This window comes from Rhamphochromis longiceps, linkage group LG14, assembly GCF_057381845.1.
Source record: "Rhamphochromis longiceps isolate RC_006_pf linkage group LG14, R_longiceps_female_GT1.1, whole genome shotgun sequence".
In the NCBI taxonomy this organism is placed as follows: Eukaryota; Metazoa; Chordata; class Actinopteri; order Cichliformes; family Cichlidae; genus Rhamphochromis; species Rhamphochromis longiceps.
In genome coordinates, this window is record NC_140570.1 from 22,921,942 (window position 1) to 22,945,965 (window position 24,024).

The 24,024-nt window shown below is 39.4% G+C and overlaps 2 protein-coding genes across 4 annotated transcripts in view; both read right to left on the minus strand.

Annotated features, from left to right (window-relative positions):
* arhgef12a (Rho guanine nucleotide exchange factor (GEF) 12a) overlaps window positions 1-16,652 on the minus strand; it is a 43,810-nt gene extending 27,158 nt beyond the window's left edge. For both annotated transcript variants that reach the window (XM_085429448.1, XM_085429447.1), the window contains exon 1: window positions 15,284-16,652. In XM_085429448.1, the coding sequence (XP_085285574.1) occupies window positions 15,284-15,315 (32 nt within the window). In that variant the 5' untranslated portion in view covers window positions 15,316-16,652. The remainder of the gene's footprint in view (window positions 1-15,283) is intronic.
* Window positions 16,653-17,798: 1,146 nt separating this feature from the next.
* tlcd5a (TLC domain containing 5a) lies at window positions 17,799-23,254 on the minus strand. Of its 2 annotated transcripts, XM_085380892.1 has the most exons (4): window positions 22,876-23,254; window positions 20,371-20,530; window positions 20,028-20,231; window positions 17,799-19,599 (listed from the first exon to the last, which is right to left on the minus strand). In XM_085380892.1, the coding sequence occupies exons 3-4, from the start codon at window positions 20,221-20,223 to the stop codon at window positions 19,067-19,069; spliced, it is 729 nt and encodes a 242-aa protein (XP_085237018.1). In that variant the 5' UTR covers window positions 20,224-20,231; window positions 20,371-20,530; window positions 22,876-23,254; the 3' UTR covers window positions 17,799-19,066. The 2 variants fall into 2 exon arrangements, with proteins under 2 accessions (XP_085237018.1, XP_085237017.1); XM_085380891.1 differs by lacking the exon at window positions 20,371-20,530.
* Window positions 23,255-24,024: the final 770 nt, after the last annotated feature.

A 24,024-nucleotide genomic window follows, 5' to 3' on the forward strand; every position in this document is an offset into this window, starting at 1 on the left:
TGGGGGATCACTATGTAAGTTTAAGGATATCAAACCAACTAATATTCTTTAAATTATAGGTACTATTCCTAAATCGAGAAATATCCCGCTGCGCAGAATCCTGAAGCTGCCACACTTTTGGTTTAAGTTTGTGAAAACACACCACTTCAGAGCTTCACTGTTAAACATCCCTAGTTGCCTCTGGCAAGCAAATCTACAACTAACCATTTAAAGGTCTGGGTTCTGTCATTTACAAACGAATGCTTCCAAAGTTATCATAAAAATAGACACAGGCTAAATTTAAAAAATAAATAAATAAAAACTTTCCATCTAAGGACAACTTTCCGCCTGGGTGGATGTGAGCACTGTTGTCACATTGGTTTTGGCACTCAACCAGTGCAGAGGGGAAAAAAAAACTGAAAGAAAAGGAATAACAACGATGCCCGGGCATCACAGCAAAACTACAGCACAGTCCCGCTGAGAGTGAGACAGGCCTGCTATGGAAACAGTGCTTCTGAATAACTGCTGAATGTAAAGGCTGTCTGGTAATTTGCTGTGTGACATCACAAATTATAAGCGAGAAACATGACACTAAAGGAATAATGAATATACATTTTTGACCGAATCAAAGATAATACTTGTTTGATCCCTCCTAGGATGAGCCGATCATCTGATTTGTAGTAGCCAAAAAGAAGAAACATTTTTTTGCATAAACAGAGTTGTAGCATCGAGGTATGTGCAGAGATATTTATTACAGTTTTAAATGTGTTTTGTGGCATATCTACTTTTACTGTAAGAATAGTGTTTGTAAGTCTATTTGCATATAGCGGCTTACTGTGTATATATTATGAACTATGAATTATGTTTTCAACAGTAAATGTAGCTGTAAGTTTGGGAAACATTGCCTATGCAGAAAAGAAGTTTAACATGCATTAATAAAAGTTTTCCAAAACTTCTTTTTGGACAGGTACAGTTGACATGAGACAATGACAGATAGGGGCTTCATCATATTAGCCCAAACTAACAGTCAAAAGGTTGTTTAAAAAAAAAACAAACAAAAAAAAACAACAACCCACAAACAAAGTATGCAATTAAAGCTGAAGGAACAAATCCAATATATACACATAACAACTGCTAATCCATCTTTGAAGTAATGGTTATTTACTTTAGTCATAACTCATTCCCCATGTGAGCTACTGTGACTGTTGTCTAAGATTAAATTGGTGACAGCCAATTTGAAGCTGCAAAGTTTCAATGTGGGCGCAAGTGTCCTCAGCTTAAAATAAGAAATTTAAAGATGGGTAAGATGAACCATATTTCTACAACACTTAGATAGCTGACGACAAGTCATCATACCCGATACATGTAACAGAATGACAAAGGCTTAAAAGTCTCATTTTGGTTTTGTCTCAAGCAAAAAGGACTGAAATACACAGTTCTATTATACCTGTAAGACAAACAGAATAGAGTGTGACAATTTTTTATAATAATTACATTTCAGTGTTTTGCCCTGCTCTACCCTGTTAGACGTCATGCCAATTGTAGATAGGAAATATCACATAAAAACATTTTAGCACCAATAAAAATAACAGTTTTTGGGGTTCCCATAACACCCCCTCCCCAATTTAAATTACAATCACACCAGTAACTAAAGACAGAGTTTAAAAGACATACTTTTCATTCTATATACTCTTCAGAAACTAAATATTCCGTATTTCTCGGACCATAAGGCGCACCAGATTATAAGGCGCACTGTCGATGAACGGGTCTGTTTTCATACATTAGACGCACCGGATTATAAGGCGTATTAAGCAAAACAAAACAGTAAGATAAGTTAAACTTTACTCAACTCATTCTTCTTGTTTCCTCCACTTCTGAACCATTGATTCATTAATGTTGAATTCTCTCGCAGCTGCTCTATTCCTATGTTGTTGCAGTATATTAATGACTAACCTCGTATTGTGGATGGATTATCTCAGTTGTCCTCCTGACTGAAGTTTGGTCCACTTACAGCATCCTGCCATGAGATTGCATTTGTCCATAACCATCGGGAACCCTCAAGTTAACTTTTATCGAGTGGAAAAATGTTAGTGTTCATCCTCCAGCTTCACTGTGTTTGTTATGCTAACATAGCTCGCTAGCGATCGCGTAGCACATCATTATATAGCAGCTAGTCCAACTTCAGTAACCCTACAAACATCACTGCTGTTTAGTTTTCTGTTTTCATTTATGTTGGAAGTGATAGCAGAGCTGTAGGCTTTAATTTTTTCAGAAATCTCTCAGTCAGAACATGCTATATCATGTTTAAGTGGAAACTAGCGAGCTAACTTTCTGCTAACTTCTAACTCCGTTAAATGTAATAAATTCTGTTTTCATGGATGCCTAGATGTTAAACTTCATTGTTACACCCAGTAAAGCAGCAACGCTGATCATTTTATTACAGATGAAAGAATTTAGACAGTTTTTAACTCTCAGTGATGCCGCAGTGTTCGTTTGACTTTGGGACCTGAAATGGACAGAGTTTTGGACACAGATTACTCCGTGAGGGTCCTGACTACGGTAGCCATAATGTTCAGACAATCCATCAAGCGGTCCGGCTTTTCAGTTTTTGAGAAAATTAAAGGATTTTAAGCACGCCTTACAGTGCGGAAAATACGGTATATATATTTTTCTGCATGAAAAATATTAATAAGTGATTAAAGCTGTAATCTTAGGACTGTTCAGATAAAGAGTAAACTGGAAATACATTAAATAGTGTAATTGGTTCTTCTTTTATATTCAACTCATCACATCTGTAGTTAAAGGGAAACTGAAAAGTGGTATTAAGTGGAACGTGGATTTTGGTCCAAAAACAATGCTACCTTGGTTTGTCGATTTACAACAACAGCATGCATTCATAACACTAACCCAAGGGTTACTGTCCAAGAAAAGCAATTGTCATGGCCACGTGGATAGTTAAGTATCTTAATTGGCTGCACTAGGAGTGTTTCAGGCTTACAATTGGGAGTGTAGCTCAGGCTTACAATTCAGGTTTGTCTAACAATATCTGTACTAGCTGGAGTTAAACAATGAAAAGGAAAAAGAGTAGTTGTGAATGAGCAAATTCGGATAAGAGCTGGTTGCTGTGGCATAGATTCTGACTGTAGTGACTGCAAAGCCTGCAAGTCTGTTCATACTATAGGGTCTCACTTCATAGTTTGTAGTGAAAAGTAGGGCTGGGCCATATTATACCGTTCACGGTAATACCGGTATAATGTTAGGCAACGATAGGAAAATGAAATATCGCGATAGAATGGGAGTAAAACGCGCATGTGCAGTGCCTTTGTTTTCATACGCACATGGCCGATTGTTGAGTGAAACAGATGAACCAGAATTGGTTTGTAAAAATGGTGCAACTTCCGTGATGTGGAACTGGTTTGGTGTTTGTCCGTCAGATACACAACAAAGCACATTTTTTTGCAGAACATGCAAGCGGCCGTCGTTATTGTCATATTTGTCGGACTAAGATGCTCTTAAATCTGGGAGTAATCTGGGTCCTAAACTCCGTATGCTTCAGGTCAAACGAACACTGCAGCATCACTTAGAGTTAAAAACTGTCTAAATTCTTTCATCTTTAATAAAACGATCAGCATTGCTGCTTTACCAGGTGTAACTATAAAGTTTAACTTCCAGGCATCCATGAAAACAAAAGTTATTACATTTAACGGAGTTAGAAGTTAGCAGGAAGCTAGCGGAAGTTAGCTCGCTAGTTTCGCTAGTTACCTAAGCATGATATTGCATGTTCTGACTGAGAGATTTCTGAAAAAAAAAATCAAACGTACAGCTCTGCTATCACTTCCAACATAAATGAAGACAGGAAACTAAACAGCAGTGACGTTTGTAGGGTTACTGAAGTTGGGCTAGCTGGTATATAATGATGTGCTACGTGATCGCTAGCGACACAGCTATGTTAGCATAACATAAACAGTGAAGCTGGAGGACGAACACTAACACTTTTCCACTTATAAAAGTTAACGTGAAGGTTCTTCATGGTTAGAGACAAATGCAATCGCATGGCAGGATGCTGTAAACTAGGGCTGAACGATATATCGCATTTGCGATAATATCGCGACATGATCAAGTGCAATTTTCTAACCGCAAAGGCTGCGATTATACTGCGATTATATTATACAATTCATGGGCTGCATCCTCCTGAGGCCGCATTTGTAGACCGATTACGTCACAGCGACGCGCCGAAGGCTGTCCAAATTACTACCATATCCCAGAATTCATAGCGCGGCCCAGCCAAACTCCAGTTTCCAGCAATGGCGGCCGCTACTAAGTTTTAAAATTACTCATACTAATCTTTCTGGGTCACAAAATAAACTTTTAACATATTTTCAGGCGAGAAAGTAGTTGTGTAAACATCAAATATCTGCTCGGTTTATCAAGATATCCCATATTTGCAAAAGTGCTTCGACGTTTTCAGAGGTGTCTGCTACCCACCAGCTCGACAGCTAGCCGGGAGCTCGAGGGTTACTGATGCGGCCGAGAACGGCACAACTCCCGGCACATCATTTTCAGATCACCGCGGAGTTTCGCTGCTCGGGTTAAACGTAATATATAAGTCACTTAGACAACCTAAAAATGTTATTGTTGGGCTTTTTTCAGTGTTTTGTTTGTTCGTGAGTAAATCGGTTTGGCTGAGATTAAAGTTATTAGATTAGATAAAATAAAACTTTATTAATCCCCCGGGTGGGTTCCTCCTTGGTTTTCACACAGCTGACTAAACGTCAAACAGAAAACTTATTAAACAGAAGTATGAGACAGTCGAGAATTTACACCAGTGTCTGGTTATATTTTAGATAGCAAGAAGCAGACGGCCGAGTTTATTAAACTCCACCGAGACAGCGGTGACGCTAATCAGAACTAGACCGTCCAATTTCACGCCTTTAAACTTTAAAGGCGTGTTTGTGTGTGTGTTTATACAATTGCTATTATGTTTGCACTTTATGTGTAATGTTACTGACTGCAGAGATCAGTAAGATGTGTGTATTTTTTATTTATTAGTTTTATTTATTTAATATTATTTTTTAATTGAATGACTGTCTAGTAGTTCACAGATGTCGAAAAACTGAGTGTGGTAAAGCCACTGATTTTTTTTTATGTATATTTCTGCAATCTGCACATTGTACTGACTTTCATTTTAATGTTTACACCAGGGTTCCTTGTCAGCACTTTATGCTCAGATGTTTGTAAGCTAAAAATAAACTATTGTGTATGTTCAAATATACTGTTGTGATTGAAGAAGTTAAATAAAAATGTCAGTCATCAATTCATGCATCACCTCATGTCATCATAACAGAGGTCTGTCTTCCAGGAAAGAACAGTTTAAAATTAATGTAATATAGTATTGGCCATACTATATGATGTATTGCTTGTCTTTGTTTAATAATACAGAAGACAAATACCTTAAAAAATAATCGCATATCGCATCGCAATCGCAATATTGGGGCAAAAAATCGCAATTAGATTATTTTCCATAATCGTTCAGCCCTACTGTAAACGGACCAAACTTCAGTCAGGAGAACAACTGAGATAATCCATCCACAATACGAGGTTAGTCATTAATATACTGCAGCAACATGGGAATAGAGCAGCTGCCAGAGAATTCAACATTAATGAATCAATGGTACAGAAGTGGAGGAAGCAAGAAGAATGAGTTTAATAAAGTTTGATTTATCTGACTGCTTTGTTTCACTTAATGTGCCTTATAATCCCGTGCACCTTATGGTCCGAAAAATGCGTACTGCACACTGCAGTTTAATGTTGCAAAGCACCTCTTTTTAACTTCAGTGGATATTATACATGGTTATGCTCAGGATATGTCAGCCCATTTCTACTGGAAATGCCTTTTGGTTAAACTTTCAGCAAGGAATTTGCATTTGCACTGTTACATTTTTATAAAGCTTTAATGTACATAAAAACCAGCTTCTTGTTTAAGTGAAAATAAATGGAAGGTTGTCTTTTTGCGCTAGTAATGTTGTGGAGTTGTATTTTGTCTCGCATCAATTATATCGTCGGTTATATCGTTATCGCAAATTTTCAAATATATATCGTGATAAATATTTTTGGCCATATCGCCCTGCTCTAGTGAAAAGTATTACTGACATACACTAAAGCCCATAACTTCACAGTACATACTCTTTTGCCGATCAGCAGTGTATAATCTCCACGCCCCCTCCTCCCCTGATAATACTACGAAAACTATGCAAAGTTTTAATTCTTATCAAGTCTCCATTAATAGTTTATGTCAGGTTTCAAGGACTGTATAAAACAAGTAAAGCATTTTTCATTTTTTTAGATTTGCTAGAACAAACAAGAGTATAAAAGACTCTTGTGTTAATAATCACTGGTTGAGTGTTAATAATCACTGGTTGCAGTACAAAAACATACAAAGAACAGCATGATATGAACAGAAAATATGCGGTTCTGTTTAAGTATTAAACAAAACAGCTTCTGAGTCTGCTTGCAGAAGTTGCACACTGATGCAACACTCTAAACAGCCTTTTAGTAATAAAAAAAAAAAAAAAAAAAAAAAAACCATCTTGGACCGTGTGAATCCTGTTACAACAACTGACAACAACTTAATTCTTCTACATTGTGGTTTTGTTAGAACATTTTTAGATCACAGCTTACATGTAGATCTAAGAGAAGCTACAAAACCAACTTGCTAAAACCAGCTTTTCCCCCCCTATGAAATCTCACAGACAACACTCACACTTCATTCAATACTTCAGATCCAGTTATATAAAGTCTAAGTGAGGAACCTCTTCCTGGACGGGGCCATTAACTGTGCAGTGAGCGAGAAAGGGAGAAAGAAGGCAGAGTCAGAACAGGGTGGGATAGGAGGGAGGGGCAGCACTGGAGCGGGCCTGGGCTTGAATGCTCCATTGAGGTTTGGTGTTTTGATGGAAAACTGTGGCAGAGCTGGGCCAACTGCAGCAACAGTGGCAGCAAGAGAGGCCGGGACCAGACCAGCCCGTGGAGAGAGGAAAAAGAAGAGAAAGAGGGAGGACAAACAGCTCTAAGGGAGCTCTGATGCACAGCCATTTCTGTGCACAGGTCTCCCACACTAAAGAGGAAGGGAAACAGTACATAAGGAACTAGGCAAAGTAATGCAAGATTCAGAGGAAATACTTCGGATTACTCTCGGTTCCTCTTAGAATTAATCTAAGCAGACCTAGGGAGATTATTAAAGTTTATCTCAGATGTGCATTATAATGTGTTTTGTGTGCCAACAGAGAAAAATAAAACATTTTAAACTCAGGGTAAGATCTGGCAGGATGCATCAAGTTAGGAAACACAGTTGGCTTCATAAACCAAGCATTACCTTTACTATCTCTGGTCATACAAAGCTGCTGTTGTAACTTCCATTAAAGGAAGTTGCAGTAATGCAAGTCCCCTACCAGAAGCAAAGCAATACAGTTCACAGCACAGCCAGGTGTTGTTGGGGCTAAAAGGGGTGGTGCCTGTCTGTTACTAGTGTAGGATTGGACACTTTGGGAGTTGCCTGCAGAGATCAGACTGAGGTGTGTCAATTCCAGGAGTTGAAGTGTACACCATCACACAGCTACACACCCTGAGATGGTAGATTTCTTTGGAAAATTTGGCAGAGCTGGACTGCAGGTCTGTGGTGATGGCACCATGTCCTCAGCTGAATATCAGTACTACATTATGCCACTGGCCAGCCAAGTACTTTATGAAACTGGCAAAATCTGCTTTTTTCCCCACCTCACCTCCTTAGAAGTAAGATTTCATCTCCACTGTGTAATAATACAGTCACGTGAACAGTCTGATTCATGCCTGCAGCTGGCCAATAAGAGAGAACACAAAGACACTGCTTGTTATCTAATCTATATACCTGAGTCACACAATTTGGGTGCACACATACACACACACCAAACAAAAAAAAAAAAAAAAACAGTCTGCTTGACGTCATTCCCTATGCTTCCCTGCCAATGACAAAGAGGTTCTCTACACACACACCATCATTTTCTCTTTTTAAACCACTGTCTGCACTTCACCCTAACCTCATGTCAAATGCAATGATGTCACTTTCAATATGTGACCTAAGCAGTGTTACCATGTGGTGCTTTGTACACTGAAATATGGATTTACAGAAAAAAGGATTAAGTAAGTGTATGAGACAGAGAGAGTGAGGGAGACAGGAAGGGAGGTGTGGTGTGTACTGGAGAGACAAGACCAATAGCTTTGGAGCTCAAGCTACAGCCTCAGGGGGAAAACTGTGCCCTTTCTGCCCCAATAAACCTCATCAGGATTCCTGACATGAAGGCCGGGGGGATAGACATTTCTTCACGCTATGCTGTCTGCTGTCCTCGAGCACTGGGAAAGGAAGGAAGGTGGCTGAATATGCTACTCTGCCAAAACACTTGAAGTTATGAGGCCTAATACAACAAATGGCAAACTTTTCCAATCAATGAGCAACTTCTCTGAACTCACAAGACTTTTAATGTGCGGATGACACATTATTTTTCCCCCCGCTAATCATCTTTTCAGGTTGAAGATCATAAAATATTCATTCAAGGACATTATGCTCATTAAAGCAATTTAGCCCAAGAAAAGCAAGATAATTTCAAAAATAATTTGTCACTAAGGGAAACAGTCTATCCTAGGGATATTCACTGGCCTACAAGAACATATAAACAGAAGACTGAAGAAAAGGTATCACCACGTATTCCCTGTCCTGCCTTTCCTTTTTTGTTTTGGCTATCTGCTATCAAAGAAATGTTATCCAATTAAAAAACTGTGGGTAGGTAATTCAACTTGTGTTTTTACAATGGTTCTTGTAGCCAGCCCCCTTCCCAAAAAGAAAGAAAAGAAAGCAGGCGTGTGTCAGTCTGAGTCATCTCTGAATCAGCTGAAACAGGCAGTGTAAGATTAATCACAGTGCAGCGGCATGTTGCTGGCTCTCTCTACAATACAGCCTTTCATAGCAAACACAGAAAACATTCAATTAGAGCATCTCCATCCTGAGGACTCTCAGCATGGCAAGTAAAATGCATCCAATGAGCTACAGCCGGGATGCTGCTCTTTAATGTCAACTATCCATTTCCGGTTATTTTAGACAAAGACTGGATCCAAAAAGTACTAGAAATTAAGTTATAATTTCTTTATCAACTTGACATTCTGAGAAATAAATACTGTAAAAGCAATTTATCTTCAAATCTATTGGAGCGCTGAGCATAATAGTATGGCTTCTTCACTGCCACAGATAGCTTGAAGGCAGCAGCCTAGTTTAAGCCCACAAAGCCCTTACATGGACATGTGAGAACTTGACACTTGGGTAAGACAGCTCTGTTTCCTCGTCCCCCTTTTCTTTACTGTTGTGATCCTGTCTTTCATGAAGTGAAAGTAATGTTTGAGCCCTGAAGCTCTTCTGCTTAACAGCACAGGAGGTGCAGGACAGTAGAGGGTGTCCACATGCATCAACATCACATAGTTGGGTGACAGACCCCCAACTCTCTCAATGCTCAAGAGCCCCAGCTAATATCCAGGCTCCACCCACCCTCCAACATCACCACCCCTGGGCCACTGCTTCTTTCATTCCCCTCTGTCTTCTTCGTGCCATTTCCTAGATATATTTCTTTCCTTTTATTAGCTTGAGATAAGAAGAATTCTTAATAATCTTAAAAAAGTAATGAAAAAGACCCAGACAATTTCACTGGCTTGCAGTTTTCACCTTACCACTTTTTATTTGTACTTTGGTGTAATAGTAAAATATTCTCTGTTCTAACATGGACCACAATAAAACGTAGTAATGACAGGAGACAGAGGTTGATTAAAGCAAAAGTAAAAAGACATGCATGTTATTATGGCTGAAAAAGAGTGAAACAGAGCTGGATGAGAATGAACAGAGCTGGTGTGTGCCTGCGAAAGTGACACCCAGGTGTGAGCAGTAGTCCTAAGATCCGTATTTACATTATATAAATAACCAAAACAAAGAATACGGTCAGTTGTTTGGTGAAGACTTTAGGTGGTTTATATGGTACATTGTGTGCGCTGCTATCCTTCTGGAGAAAAATTCAGTAATCTTTTGGTTTTGCTGCACGACTGCTAGATATCCCAGGTCGGGACAAAGTGGAAAAAAAAAACAAAAAAACAAAACATGTAGCATGTAATTGAACCTAAAAACAATTTCAATGCTAACTCTAACGTGCACCCAAACAAAACAATCCGGATAAATGGCTTGCTTTGTTGCATTATTTTTTTTACTAAGAAGCTCTTTTTCTTGTGTTCCAAACAAAGCACACCCCTTTTCTTAGCAACAGCTGTGCTTTGAGCTTTTAGGGAGGGTTAGGGTTAAAAAAAATAAAAAGCAGCACAAAGTCACTTGCTGTTTAATGTAGCTCCAGTCATGAGGACGAAAAGAGAATCCTGTCCCATCCAGACAAACTAATACTCACGTTTTCACAGGTGAACCCCATGGAATCATTTGCCTCCAGATTGCTGTTTCTTCGCTTTCACAATCACTGCAAAGGCTGGCTGTGGGCTTCTATGTTAAATGCCCTACTACCGCCATGCTAGTTGCTGTTGCCTTGCCTGGGGCCTTTCTTTGCCCCTGTCAGCACCCACAGAGGTTGTAGGAAGCCTTGAGAGGTGAGTTTTATGATCTGGTCCAACTTGTCAACATTGTGTCCTCCAATAGCCCTTGTTAAAATGTATTTCATTTTGTTTTTCATTTTCTATATACATTTTCTAAAACAACAAATGTATGACTTTTTAGGTAATGAAAATTTTTGTTAAATAATCAAGCTTACAAGACTGACCAGAGCAATAATTGGTATTGTCGGTTTTGCAATATTTGAGCTCCCTTAAGCAGGAAGCCATGCCTGTTAATCAGCACTGGACATTTAAATCCATTACAGAGAAGATGGGGTAAATGCACCAGATCTCACATAGGACAAAATACAGGACAGCTGCAGAAGTGATTATGTAAAGCAGCATGCCAGTGTGGTGCAGATGCTGAAGACACAGCTACAATTGCAAGGCTATATTAATGTTCTTTTCCTATCCATCCAAAAAAAAAAAAAAAAAAAAAAAGCTCATCAAGACTCACTAGACTAGAAATAAATATTCAACCTAGTTTTTAAATGTGATCAAAAGCTATCTAAAAACAAGTGTTTGCAGCACTTCAGCTCATCATTGAATTGATTCTCGTTTTCTCCTGTGGATGTGTTAGCCATTCAGCCAATTCATGTAAAAAACAGAAACGAAACAAAAAAATACAGCAAATAATAATAAAAAAAAAACAAACAAACAAAAAAAAACAGCTTTTAGTGTAATATACAGCGCAACCATGAACTACAACTTCCAAATCTTCCACTGAAATGAATCATCACCTCCATAAAACAATCAAAACCAATTCTTGATGCAATGCTCTATTAATATAAAATTTATTGCACTGCTGTGTTTGATGAGCTCTACTTTCTAACTCTGCTTGAGATCTCTTTGCTCAACATCATGGGACACAAGAAATCAAATCTGACGGGGGGGGGGGGGGGGGGGGGGGGGGGGGGGGACCACTGGGACATGTAGCTACTGCTTATGAATGTAAAACAAAAAAAGTCTGATGCACAATGGAAAGTCAGTCCTGGAAAATAATAAGCAACTTGCATTAAAACTGGACAAAAGCACTCATTTGCAGTATAGATAAAGTATAGCAATATAACCTGAAAGGTTGCTCATCAAGCAAAAAACTACTGCCCCCAAAAAAGACAAACTACAATGTGTGACTCCACACAAAGAACATACTTTCAACTGGTTTGATGAAACAAAAACTTTACTGTCTGACCATAATGACCATCATTATATTTAAAGCACTAAAGATGACGCTTGCAACGCCATCCCAACCACAAAGCATGGTGGCGATATATTGCTGCAAGAGGGGCTGGTGTACTTCTTAAAGTAACACAGCACAATCCAACCAGCATAGCAAAGCAACAAACAGAAAAGCCTAAAAGAGATAACTACTGCCAATGAGAAGAAAGCATGAGACACACTGGAGAGTTTACTACCCCGTCCAGAGCATGAAGAGAACATAATGCCAGCAGACAAGCCTCACTCACTTGCAACGAAAGATACGTGTCAAACTTGTGTCAATTGTATGCTCTCTAACACACACATTCATTTCAAACAGTGAAAAAGTGCGTGCATGGATGTGTACATTTGTACACATGAAACTACAGCACGGGAAATAAATATGTAATAATAATAATACTCATTTACTACATTCTTTGAAAGGAATCTAACCCTCAGATCATCATCTATTACTACAACCTAGGTGACCTCAAGAGAAAATGTTTACCAAGATTACATATCAGGAAAAACTGTTTAAATTTATTTGGCTTGACCGCCCTTACCTAGATGTTACAGGCTATACTAGCTTTTAATCCTGCAAGCTCAAACTACAGCCTGCAACCTGCTTCATTTCAAATGTTGATTGTCACTTGAACTGAAGTTTTTTTCCACCACAAAAGAACATTTCTAAAAGGCTGGACTTTGTCTTTTCATTTGCAGGTTACATGTTAGGGTGAAATGCACATTTCCTCTGTTGCCAAGTTGGAAACTTATGATCAGAGCTTTAAGTGACTGCTGGAAATTCATTTTAATGCACGGTTTAGAGCAGCTGACACAGCTTCCTCAGTATCAGCGCTGACTAGATGGAGCAGAGGCATGGTGCATTATCGGGGAGGGATGCCAAATACTGGAGACGCATACAAGCAGACTGGGCTGTCAGAACTGCTCATGAAAACATTTATCATAAGGAAACAAACTTCACTGCAGTGACGCAAATATCAACTCCAGTGTCCTGTTATTAAAAATAGTGGTGATATAATTACTCAACTAGCCCACAGAAATATATCAATGTTGACATATAGTTAACCGTTCCCCCTTTAAAGACTTTAGCACGGCAAACTACCAGACATTCACTGATCATGACATCTCACATCTCTCGTTTTCAGCTGATGGCTATGTCACAATGTGAAAACTTTGGCCTTTATTAGGTTGTGACTGATACTGGCTTCACAACTGAGAGCATATTTATGTAAGAATCAATGATATTGAATGATTACTGACAGGCTTGTCAGCTGAAAACTGATTACAGACATAGGTTAAAACTTTTGCTGTGAAATCACACTCCAATCAGCCTCCCTGAAAGTACCTGAAATACCTGGGTGATAAACACTGACTATTTTTTACTACTAGTAATGACACTGGAGGGGGTGTATTACGAAGCTTAACTCTTCAAGTCAAAGGTTTGTGTCATAAAAGTAGCTTCCTATTTACCTGGCTAAATTACTGTGGTAACTCATGGTGAAAAAGTCTGCTTATGACCAGGCCATCTTCTGAGTTTTGGTTTAAAGTCAAAGTGCCAGGGTTCCACTGATTGTTTCATTTACAGCATGTCTTAAGCACAATATAGATTATCTGCTAATAGGATTGTTATGCGCTGTTAAATTTCTGAATAAAGTGCAAACTGTGTGTCATATTGTCACTGAATATGCCCATGCATTAATTTGGTGATGGAGAAAATGTCTAAATATTGTTTTACTTGATTCTGATCTGCTGCCAAGTCTGATGATGAAATAAATAACTTGAATTAAAACTGTTTTACTGTGCACTAAAAACCACCAAATTAACAGTTTTCTACTGTATTAATCTCGTTGCATTTTAGTATTATCTTTTTAATGTTCTGTTCTTTTTAGTTTTAATCACCATTTTATCATCATCAAATGATAACATCTCTGACTGAAGTAAGTGTCACTCATAGGGGTCATTTTGTGTAGAAAAAGGGTCTAATGCCTCACGAATCACTGCTTTTCCGAGCACAGAGCATGAAGCAAAAAGCTCTGCTTAAGAGATAAAGTTGAGAACCACTGTTGTGATACCTGTTATCTCCAGCTGGGGTTTTAGGTTTTGTCCAGCCAGCTAATGCAAAGAAAGCCTGGTTGTGTTGAACTTCATTTGCAGTATACCCCTCAGTACCACTTCCCGAGAGGGCCTCAGGGGTGTGGGAAAATCGTGGAGATCAGCAGAACACTATGACAAAGAGTGAACTGCACACTAAACTGACCCACCGGCTGGCAGCCCAACCCCAATAGATACTGAATGCATCCTCCCACCAATGCCAACAGAGCAAAAAAACAAACTGCACAACACCACACATGGCTGGAGCGAAGGCAAAAGCAGGGAAATACAGACACACATAAGGCAAGAGTGAGCAAGCAACAAACCAAAAACCTAATTGATCAGTGCAGTCACTACCAGCAACTGTTGTGGAAAACAATGTAAACAGACCATACATACAGAACAATAATTCCAAGTACAGGCCAGCAGTTGGTGCCAGCCACTGCTGCCATCAGTGCAGTGGGGGAGGGGGGTGTCATATTTATTAAAAAAAAAAAAAAAAAAAAAAAAACTAGGGCTGGGCTTTCGCCTCCCTCTAGCTCTAGCCATGAGGGTATTTCATATCCCAACCTGGTGTAATAAGCTCCCCTTCTATTCTGACTCCTTCCTTCTCTCCTTGCAGGTATGTGACATTCAGGTGGGAAGGTTTGATGCAATACAACAGCTCCACTTTTTGTTTTACTGCCAGAGAACATCATTTCAGAACAAAAACCTCTTTATTGTCCAGGCACGAAAACCACTGTCATGATGCAATGCAGAAATCAGTGATGGACACACGTGTCCATACATTGGGGTAGTCTTGGACACATCCATCGCTGCATTCTTGAAGGCTGTGACACAATGTTTAGTCAGCTGGTCCAACTTTTAGTTTAAGGTGACAACTGCCTTAGATAAGATGATTACTCTCCGAGCTAGGGTTTTGTCTAAATCCAGAGATTGTTTTAATAGGTGTAGGAGAGGTTTAGCTTTAAAGGCTTAGGGGTAATAGTGATGTTGAAAGGTGTACAGGGATCACTGGATGACTGTTCCCTAGCACACAAACAGTAGAAGTCCTTCTCATCCAGTCCATAAGTAGTATTTTACAGTCTACAGAGAACTCCATTATCCATGCTGAGATCAGCAGTTTCCATCAAGATCTGATGTCCTTCATTAGTAACTGAATAACAGTTATTACCGAGCATCATCTACATAGGTCAGTGTTTTACCTAAACCGTGTAAAACACGTTTTCAGATCAACCGTATCAAGGGACTTTCACAAAAATGTTATGATTTTATTACTTTGAAGGTGAAAACAGTGCATTAACAGAATATAAAAGGTGGTTGTTTACTGTACCTGTCAGTGAAGCTGGGCTGTGTGTCACTCATTGGGCTTCCGGTTCTAGATTTGCAGCAAATTATATCCTATTAACATTTTCCAGAGTGTGATGAGGCGATTTCCTGGAGCGTCTTTCTCTGGCATTCGTCTGGAGTAGGCAGGGATTTTGAGAACGATGCTGGGAATCAGTTCACTGTGAGGTTGCTGCAAGGCACCTCCAAACACCAGATGAGCCTAAGCTACAACCAGGACTTCTTGTTAAAATTAAATGACAGCAAAAAATCTACAGTGCAGATCATAAAAATCAATCGGGGCCTTGGTCGAATTAGCAGTCCTACCCCGTAATAAACAATATTTTGGCAACAATAATAAATATACTGGTGCAGCTGACACAAGTTGTCGTGTATGTACGAACTCCTCGTGTGTCTCCTTTGCATTCACATCCCAGTTTTCCGCCGATATGATGTATGTAAACAATGCGTATCCCAACGTTCCTGACACCTTGGCCCTGCGATGTAGTTCGTCTGCCAACACCCAGCTCGGCCGAATGGCCTCGGTGTCTAAATGATCGGTGAAGATGCTGGAAATTCCTCCAGTCCCATTAGGTATTCCCTGCTCCAAGAAATGCCTGTCTGTGGCTGTGGGGACGACTCTCCCGTGACCAGGAGAATCGCTCAATGCCGAGTTTAAACGACCCGTGTTAGAAATTAGCAAAACAACTGCAGCTAACGTCAAACCGCTTTGATTAAAAAGAAACGAACTGAGTTAAATGGTCATTTAAAAAAAAGCACATAGGTTTCCCCCCCAAAAAATCCTTTCTCACTGCAAACTGGCAGTCGTTGAATCTCACCAGCTACCAGCTAACAAAACAGATGAGCTCTTTCAGCAAAAAACTTTGCTTCGTGGGCTCTTGTTTCGAGTGCAAACTAAGCAAACTCCCGTTCACAACAATGAGCCGGCCAACGAGCGAAACATACATACACAAAAACCTCGTGTATTTTCACTGGCTTGCGATACGTCTTCGCGTTATGTCCTTCAAAAAGACTCCTTGAGGAAACAAAATGCAGCGGAGCCCGTTAGCACAGCACAGCGTCTCTTGACTCCATGTTCCAAAAGAAATCGTCAATTCTCGACAGAATTCCCGTGGATGGAAAGCAGGCTAGCTATGTGGCCGCCAGCTAACGGGAAAGAAAGTAACCACCGCTCCCGTGTAAACAACGACAAAAAAGCGTCGAGGGGCTTGAAACTTGTAGCGAACATTAAACGTTATTTTTTCCCAACGTACAATGCTGTTTGTTCGAGAGAATAACTTGAGGAAAGGTACCAAAAAAAATCCCACTTTCTGCCGCTAGCAACGCCCTAGCTAGCAGTTGGGAGAGACTAACCACTTCCTGCCGCCGGGGAGAATTTATTTCAGCATAATATCAGGGACCACTACTGAAAAACGAGTAACAACGACAGCAAGCACTACTACTACTACTGGTAACAGTAATACTAAACATGTATAATTTATTCGTGTATGATGCAACTATAGTAGGCTGTGAATATAACAAACAGCGCCTCAATGGCGTGTGCAGCTGGCAGGGATATTAAATAATGGCCACTGGGCCAAAAAATTGTTATAATTTGATCATTTTTAAATGTATAGACACGAATATCTTCATGTTAGTCAGTCTCCTTCTCAATAGTGCTTCAAGTAACTGTGTGTGCCGTAAAAGTCAAATATGGATGCAAAAGGCACTCATGAAACTGACACAATAAATTATTCATGCATTTCATGCAAAGTGTTGAACCTTCCAGTCCAAGAGTCATTTATACGACTCCAGTTTTTGTGCATGTGATATTACTGGAAGCAAAACCAACCATCAAATGAAAATGATTAAAAAAAAACTTCATCTGTCCCATTAAGGTTGTGGTGAGTCATATTTATCAATGCAAAGTACATAATTTTATCTTTCTTAATAAACAAATTCCCGTCTGGCTTGTACTCTAACCTTTTTCTCACACAACTACCTTGCTTAAATACACAACTACTGCGCTACTGTGTGATTGCTGTGCTGACCATTGCAGTCACACATCACTGCATTTCTGGCACCCTACATTATACTGTAAATACGACAATAAATAAGGCACATTGTATATTACACACAGCATGACACACACCTATCTCCACTTTGCATTGGTAAAGACTGAAAACTGGTCCAAAACGACCGAATTTATGCTAAAATGAGAAAAACCAAAAAGTTACACATGGACTTAATGTAACTTAATGTAAGTTGCTGATGCTTTGTGTTTAAAATAAAAAGTGCTTTTCTTCCCTTTTCATTGCTATTTTAGAATTGCAGAAAGACCACATCTTTCCTCTCTCATCATTCATAAATAATTGATATGACACCATCATGTGGACAGCTTAGGTAACTTCACTCTCAGTCGACTAATTCATCTCGAGTTTCGCTAGGCTTGACTAGAACACAGTTGATGTTTCAGTTTAGTTGTAAATTTGCTGTTTAGTGAATGCAAACAACATGTCAAGTTTATTTTATTTCACTTTACACAGGGATTACAAAGGTGAACGATGAAACCCCGACCCAAAATGGCTCTTGTGACGCCGCCTCCTGTGTTGAATGAGTTTACAGTACATGAGAAAGGATAAAAACACATTAGGAAGGTACATTCAGATAACTAAGGCACACACTAGTTAGGTTTGTACTTTCTTGTATGTATTGGTGATGCACACAGAGACTTCTCTCAGTGCCAGTCAGGTGAACAGACATAGGAAACAAACAGATGGCATGTTTTTAACCTATTGCGACAAAAACATATTCTCACAATTAAGACAAGAATGCACATAAAAATCTGGGCTCAGTCATTATAGTCCCTTAATATAAAAACTTCCTGTCTTCATCCCAGTAGCACATTTTTTATTAAGGCAAACATTGTATAACATGTTTATTTCAAAATGGTTTATTTAAAAAAAAAGACCTTTTGAAAGACTTGCACAATGTACAGATAGCTCAGAATGAATTTAATCAAAGCTTGGACAATTTCTGACAAGATCTCTGTGAGACTGAAACATTCAACAAACAGCTTATTAAATTAAATTAGCTGGGAGCTATCAGTGCAGAGCACAGATCTTGTCTAAATGATTACTCACGCGCGACCACCCTCACACATCTGGTACAATAAAGTTGACAAGGGTTACCATTTCAGAAAACATGAGAATGTATTTATAGTTTACAATTTACACTAAAAAGAACACATTTAGAATTTAATAGACTCAATAAAACTGTAACATAGAGCTTTAAAGGAGGGATGCAAAATAAATAGAAATTTGATTAAACACATCAAACACACGTCAATCTTTCTGATATTACTTAATTTCCCTGAGTACCAATCCTAGTCTGTTGACATCACTAAAAGTGTTTCACAAGGACTACAACATTACATGTAAACTTTTTCTTTTCTAGTAGGGAACTTCCTTTTGGAGCCACACTGCCACACATGACTAGGTCACAGTTAATGGCAACTTTTCTTCCCACAGGTTTTCTTTGTGTGTTTATACAACATGCTTTGGTTTTCAGTGATATAAACTGCGTCAGTGCTGTTTGCACCTTTTATGCATGTTCAGCTCCAAAATCCACAAACCTTACAAAAAGAAGCCTTAGCATTTTTTTAATTTAAAAATCCCTTTTTCTAAAATCACACTTCAACATGGAGAAAGTTGCTTTCCATGTACTTTCCATCAAGTGTCCAAAGCGAAGAGCAGAGAAATGACATAAATGGATTCCCTTCTGATGCCGATCACTCCTTCTTCCCTTCATGACCATTAGCTGCTAAAAGCTCTTGGCGGTCTCTCTGGTGTTTGTGCCAGCTTTTGCTCTTCCGGATGGCAAATCGAACAATGTCTACCATAAAGACCCAGGAAAGGGCGTACATGGCCACTCCGCCACACTTGATAAAGAATCTCGGCCTGGGGGAGATCAGCTCACAGTACAGCATTGTGCCTCCCACGAAGATTCGCATCACCACAAACAGCAGCACAAACAGGACGTCCACAACGTCCCCCAGCAGAGTCCCGTAACGTCCAGTCTGCTTGAGGAACCAGCGCGCCTGCAAGAGAGGGTTGGTGATTTCACTGCCAAAGAGCACCGCGCACGACTCGATGCCAGACTCCCCCAACCAAAGGGTCAACAGGATTCCCAGGATGCTCATGGTGTGGTGGGCCAGCATAACTGGTCCCTCTGTACGGAAGTACACACACCAGGCCATGTCAAAAATAAAATAGCCCAGACTCAGGACCATGGCACTTATCTGCAGAGGGGTGTTCTTTGTACCTGGCATCCACAGACAAAAAAAGACCGGCTTTAGTTAGCTTCTTATAGAAACAGATAAAACAAGTTATTACTGTGAAATGAGCACATAGTTGTTTATATTGGCGTGTAACAAAAACAGCTCTTGAGAACTTTTTGTCTTTGTGTCTAAAGATTTTTCAGCACCTTACAAAAAGTTTCCACTGGTAGTTAGAGCTCAACTGTGCTAACTAGTTTAGATGCCTCATGTCTGCATCAATTTTCAAAGAAAAAGCAGCAGATGTTACAGTGAAAACTAATAGATGAACCTAAACAGTAATGTCACATTAATGCATAAGAGGATATAATATTAAGTCTGTGAGCTGCTTAAAATCTATGCTGTGTCTCTGCATCCTTGCTGTCTTTTTAGGTTTTAATGTGCACACAAAATCTTGACAAGCTGCATCCCCTACCTGGATAAGTAAAAGGCCAAGGTCCATCTACATAGCCTATGTACGCTGTGATGCAGACTGCCAGGATCCCGTGCACCAGCGTGACGAGTCGACAGTTCCATTCGTAGCTCCTGGATCCGTTAACGTTACACAGGACAAAGTAGAAAGACACCCAGCAGGATAGGCACAGGAGAGCACAAACGACAAGCACAGCCATCTTCCCCTCTGAAGGTAAGTCAAACAAAGAAAAGCAGCAAATTACAGCTAAACAAACTTCTCAGCAGTCATCAAGCCAACTCTGACTCACATTACATGGCGAGAGAAAAATGCAAGGAGGAACTTCTTGCTCTGTAATATCACTTACAGTAGAAAAAGAAAGAATCACCGTCCAGAGATTTGAACTGTGCACTCTTTGTGAGGGAGCAACAATTAGCCTTTGCTTGAACTATAATAGTACTATAGTAGGCCGGCTGAGGGTCTGGTGGGGTGAGGGGGACGTCTCTTCTTCTGCTGTGACGTTTGTACTAGGAGGTGAGACCATGCAGACAGATGAGCCCACCCTCAGTGAACTGGAACAAGATGTACACTTGATTCTTAAAGATTGAAGCTAGTTTCAAAACTGGCAGAGAGGTTACTGGGTGCTGGGTCTCAGACAGTTCCCGAGAGGGACAAAGGCTCTTTCTCCCTTATTATTTGACATCTGCACTAATAAGCAAACAAAAAATGTCCCGTTGCTATCTTCGTTGTTATGCTTGTGATGTCCACATGCCAGCCAAATAAACTAAAAGATATTCAGTTACTACAACACACATATAAGAGCAATAAATTACTATATTTAAGAGGCGGGACACTGAACCGTTTCAGATTTTCTGCTTGAAAATGAATATGTTAATAAATTAATTCATCTGTTTATGGACTCCGCTGCAAATCATTTTACAGATTCACTTGTACTATGGATAAAAAGGATGCACCTAAGGATGATATGAAGACTAGGCTTGAATTTATAGTCTTAGAAAACCTGCATGTTCATCTGAAAACGCACAATAAAGTAGGGAGAAAAAAATCACGAGCAAACAAAGGAAACATCTGAGATCTGAATATGCAATGACAAAATTATGTAATGACATAAAATAAAACTAGTAAGTCTTGAACGATTCCACATTTCTCTATATTTATCTTCCAAGAAGCCAGACTTTCTGGTTTTGAGTGATCGTTCTCCATGCTTTATAAAGGGTTTTGAAAGTTTTTCAGTCCAGTCCTTTGACCTGACCATTTTCTTGGGAATGTTTTTTTTTTAATTCAAGGATAAAAAGGGACCTAACTCCAGGAATAAACAAGTATTATGCCTACATAATAGAAAATCCATTTTAAATTGTGCCTTGTGCACTCTGTTAGTAGCAAACAGTCACAAAATTGTTCTCTTTTTTGAATCTATAAAAAAAAATGCCACAGATAATACACTTTAACGTGCATAAAATAGTATTTTTGCACCAATACAGTTATTCCAAAAACAACTAGAGGATGGAAAGATGGCATATCTTAGTACAGCATGCAGTGTGTCATTAAAAGATCTGAGGAACCTGGACAAGAGGAGAACAAAAGCAGAAGTGGCAGGCCGAAAAAAAAAAACTATCTGTAATACATGAACAATATTTGAAAGTCGTGTCCTTAAGAAATAAGAAAAAAATCCAGCAAGGATGTGACACAAGTCCTAAGAGATGCGTCTGGCCCAGACAATTCATCAGTTGATCCATCTACTTTTCACTGGAGACTCATCAGAAATGGTCTCAGTGGAAGGGTGGCTGTCAAGAAGCCATTCTTAATCAACAGATAACAATGTAAAAATTGTAAATTGTAAAAATTGATGGAATTATAAACACAGAGAAGTACACTCAGATTTTAATCCTCCATGCAGCCCAATGTGGAAAGCATCTGATTTGCAGCTGCTTTGTTTTTCAGCATGACAATGATCCCAAACACTGCCAATGCAGTAAAGACATACCTGGATAGAAAAAACACATATTGGAACACTATCATTCATGGATTGGCCTCCCCAGAGCCCGGACCTCAACATTACTGAAGCAGTGTGAGATCATCTTGACAGAGAACAGAACAAAAGTCATCCAACATCCAAAAAAGACTACTTAAACTTTTAAAAAAATGAAAAGAAAGCTTACCTAAGAGAGTTCAGGCAAAGCTAAGGAATAACGATTGTTGCCAAATATTGACTTTCAGGCGCTTTAGAATTGTACAAAGTCTGTTTTTGCCTTATTACACTGCATTCCCATGAATGTTTGCACATGTTTCAATATATGCTCATTTTACTAGCAAAATATAAAGAAATGAGTGGTGACTCAAGACTTCTGTAGAGTACACACAAGAAAACACCAGGTAACTGAACAACTACCTTTATGTTTATTATTTGTTTTTCTTCATTACAGCATGCCCTGCTGCAGGCTTTCCTAGGATAAGGGTGAGACACCTGAGCTATGTTTACTCTTATAATGGATGCAGATTTGAGCTGTTTTAAGGTAAAAACTAATAGCGTAATAATTGTGTTCCCACGCAAACCAATGAAAGGACGGGAACTGGCAACCCGAGCCCACGAACAAATGAAGAAATTTCTTCATTTGCTCGTGGGCCAGTTTATTGATGGTGACAGCAAAAGCAGCTGTTGCTAACAATGTGAAAGGGCAGCAGCAGAGCAGGGCCATAGCTCATCCCTTAGCCGAGGGGATGCTATCATAACAGGCTAACTCTGCACTGGTACTATTAGATGGATCAGGGAGCAAGCTAACCGCTAGCAAGCTAACAAAGCCTTGTTTTATGGGGTTACAACACGTTTATAAATGCGGTGAAATATAATTACCTTGACGGTTCACATGTGGCTGTCTCTCTGTTTACATCCTGGCTGTTTTGCGTCCTCTGAAGCAAATATATGCTCGTAGAAGACCGAGGCAGGTTTGTTTGGATACACACTTTGCTGTCCTTTAACTGAACGGCACCGGGTAGCAGCAACAGCAGCCTCCTTCAGCATCCTTTGTATCCCATTACAAGTAGCTGCATTTGCATGCTCTGCTCCTATTAACTTGCTAGCACTACAAAGTGTATTGCATCCTGCTTATATTATCTCGTGCAATACCATAATTAGAGATTAAAGTAGATTTATGCAATATTTTGTAGGAAAAGCATGCTTTCATCCTTGATGTAGCGATGGCAGGCTCTTTTTCTTTCGGAACAGGGGCGACACCGTGTGGGAAATGGTGGAAATTACAACCTTGATCGAAAGACTGGCATAACACACCCGAGTGCAAAACAGGACAATTTATTGGAGCATCCAGAAGCAGATGACTATGCAAAGAATCTAAACTGTATATCTCTTAATTCCCATACACCGATTCCTTTGCCCCCCCCCCCCACAAACACACACACACACCCCTCCTTATACCCCATATAAGGCTTAATAAAATTACTCCAATATACCACAAATAACTTCCAAGCTGTCCATGCAGTGCAAAGAAGGACTTTATTAAAACAATTTATGTAAAACAGCTCTTAAAAATTGTACTTAACCAAATTGCTTCATTTTTTTCCGTTACGGCAGCTTTTTTAATTACAACATATTAAAAACTCTTTCATAGAAAAAAAATATGTTTAACAATGTAATCTACAATTACATAGCAAAAACATCAGTAAAATGTTAAGGCACTTGATCACCAGAGAAGGCCACAAATAGGTGTGTTTCACTCATTTGGTTCTTCAGTTAGCAGGACATACCAGCACACTAAAAACTCTTTTTTCCTCTTTTTTCTCCCTTTTTTTTTTTTGCGTTATGGCAGTAAAAAGGCTGAAGTTATTGAGGAAAAGCAGTCTTTTCTTTAACCTAGTACTATAAAGAACAGACAGACAAGTTAAATTTGGTCCCACAAATTTAAGAAGTGCTCCTTGAATTACACGTAAATTATTGGGGGCAGATATGAGATGTATAAATTATAGCAGGCAAAGCCGGAAACCAAGA

Bases quoted from the DNA above. Each gene is read 5' to 3' on its own strand.
- tlcd5a (XM_085380891.1), bottom strand. From the start codon at position 20,223: ATGGCTGTGCTTGTCGTTTGTGCTCTCCTGTGCCTATCCTGCTGGGTG. The intron at 19,600-20,027 runs GTAGGGGATGCA...TGTGGATGCCAG, and splicing joins TTGGCCTTTTACTTATCCAG to GTACAAAGAACACCCCTCTG.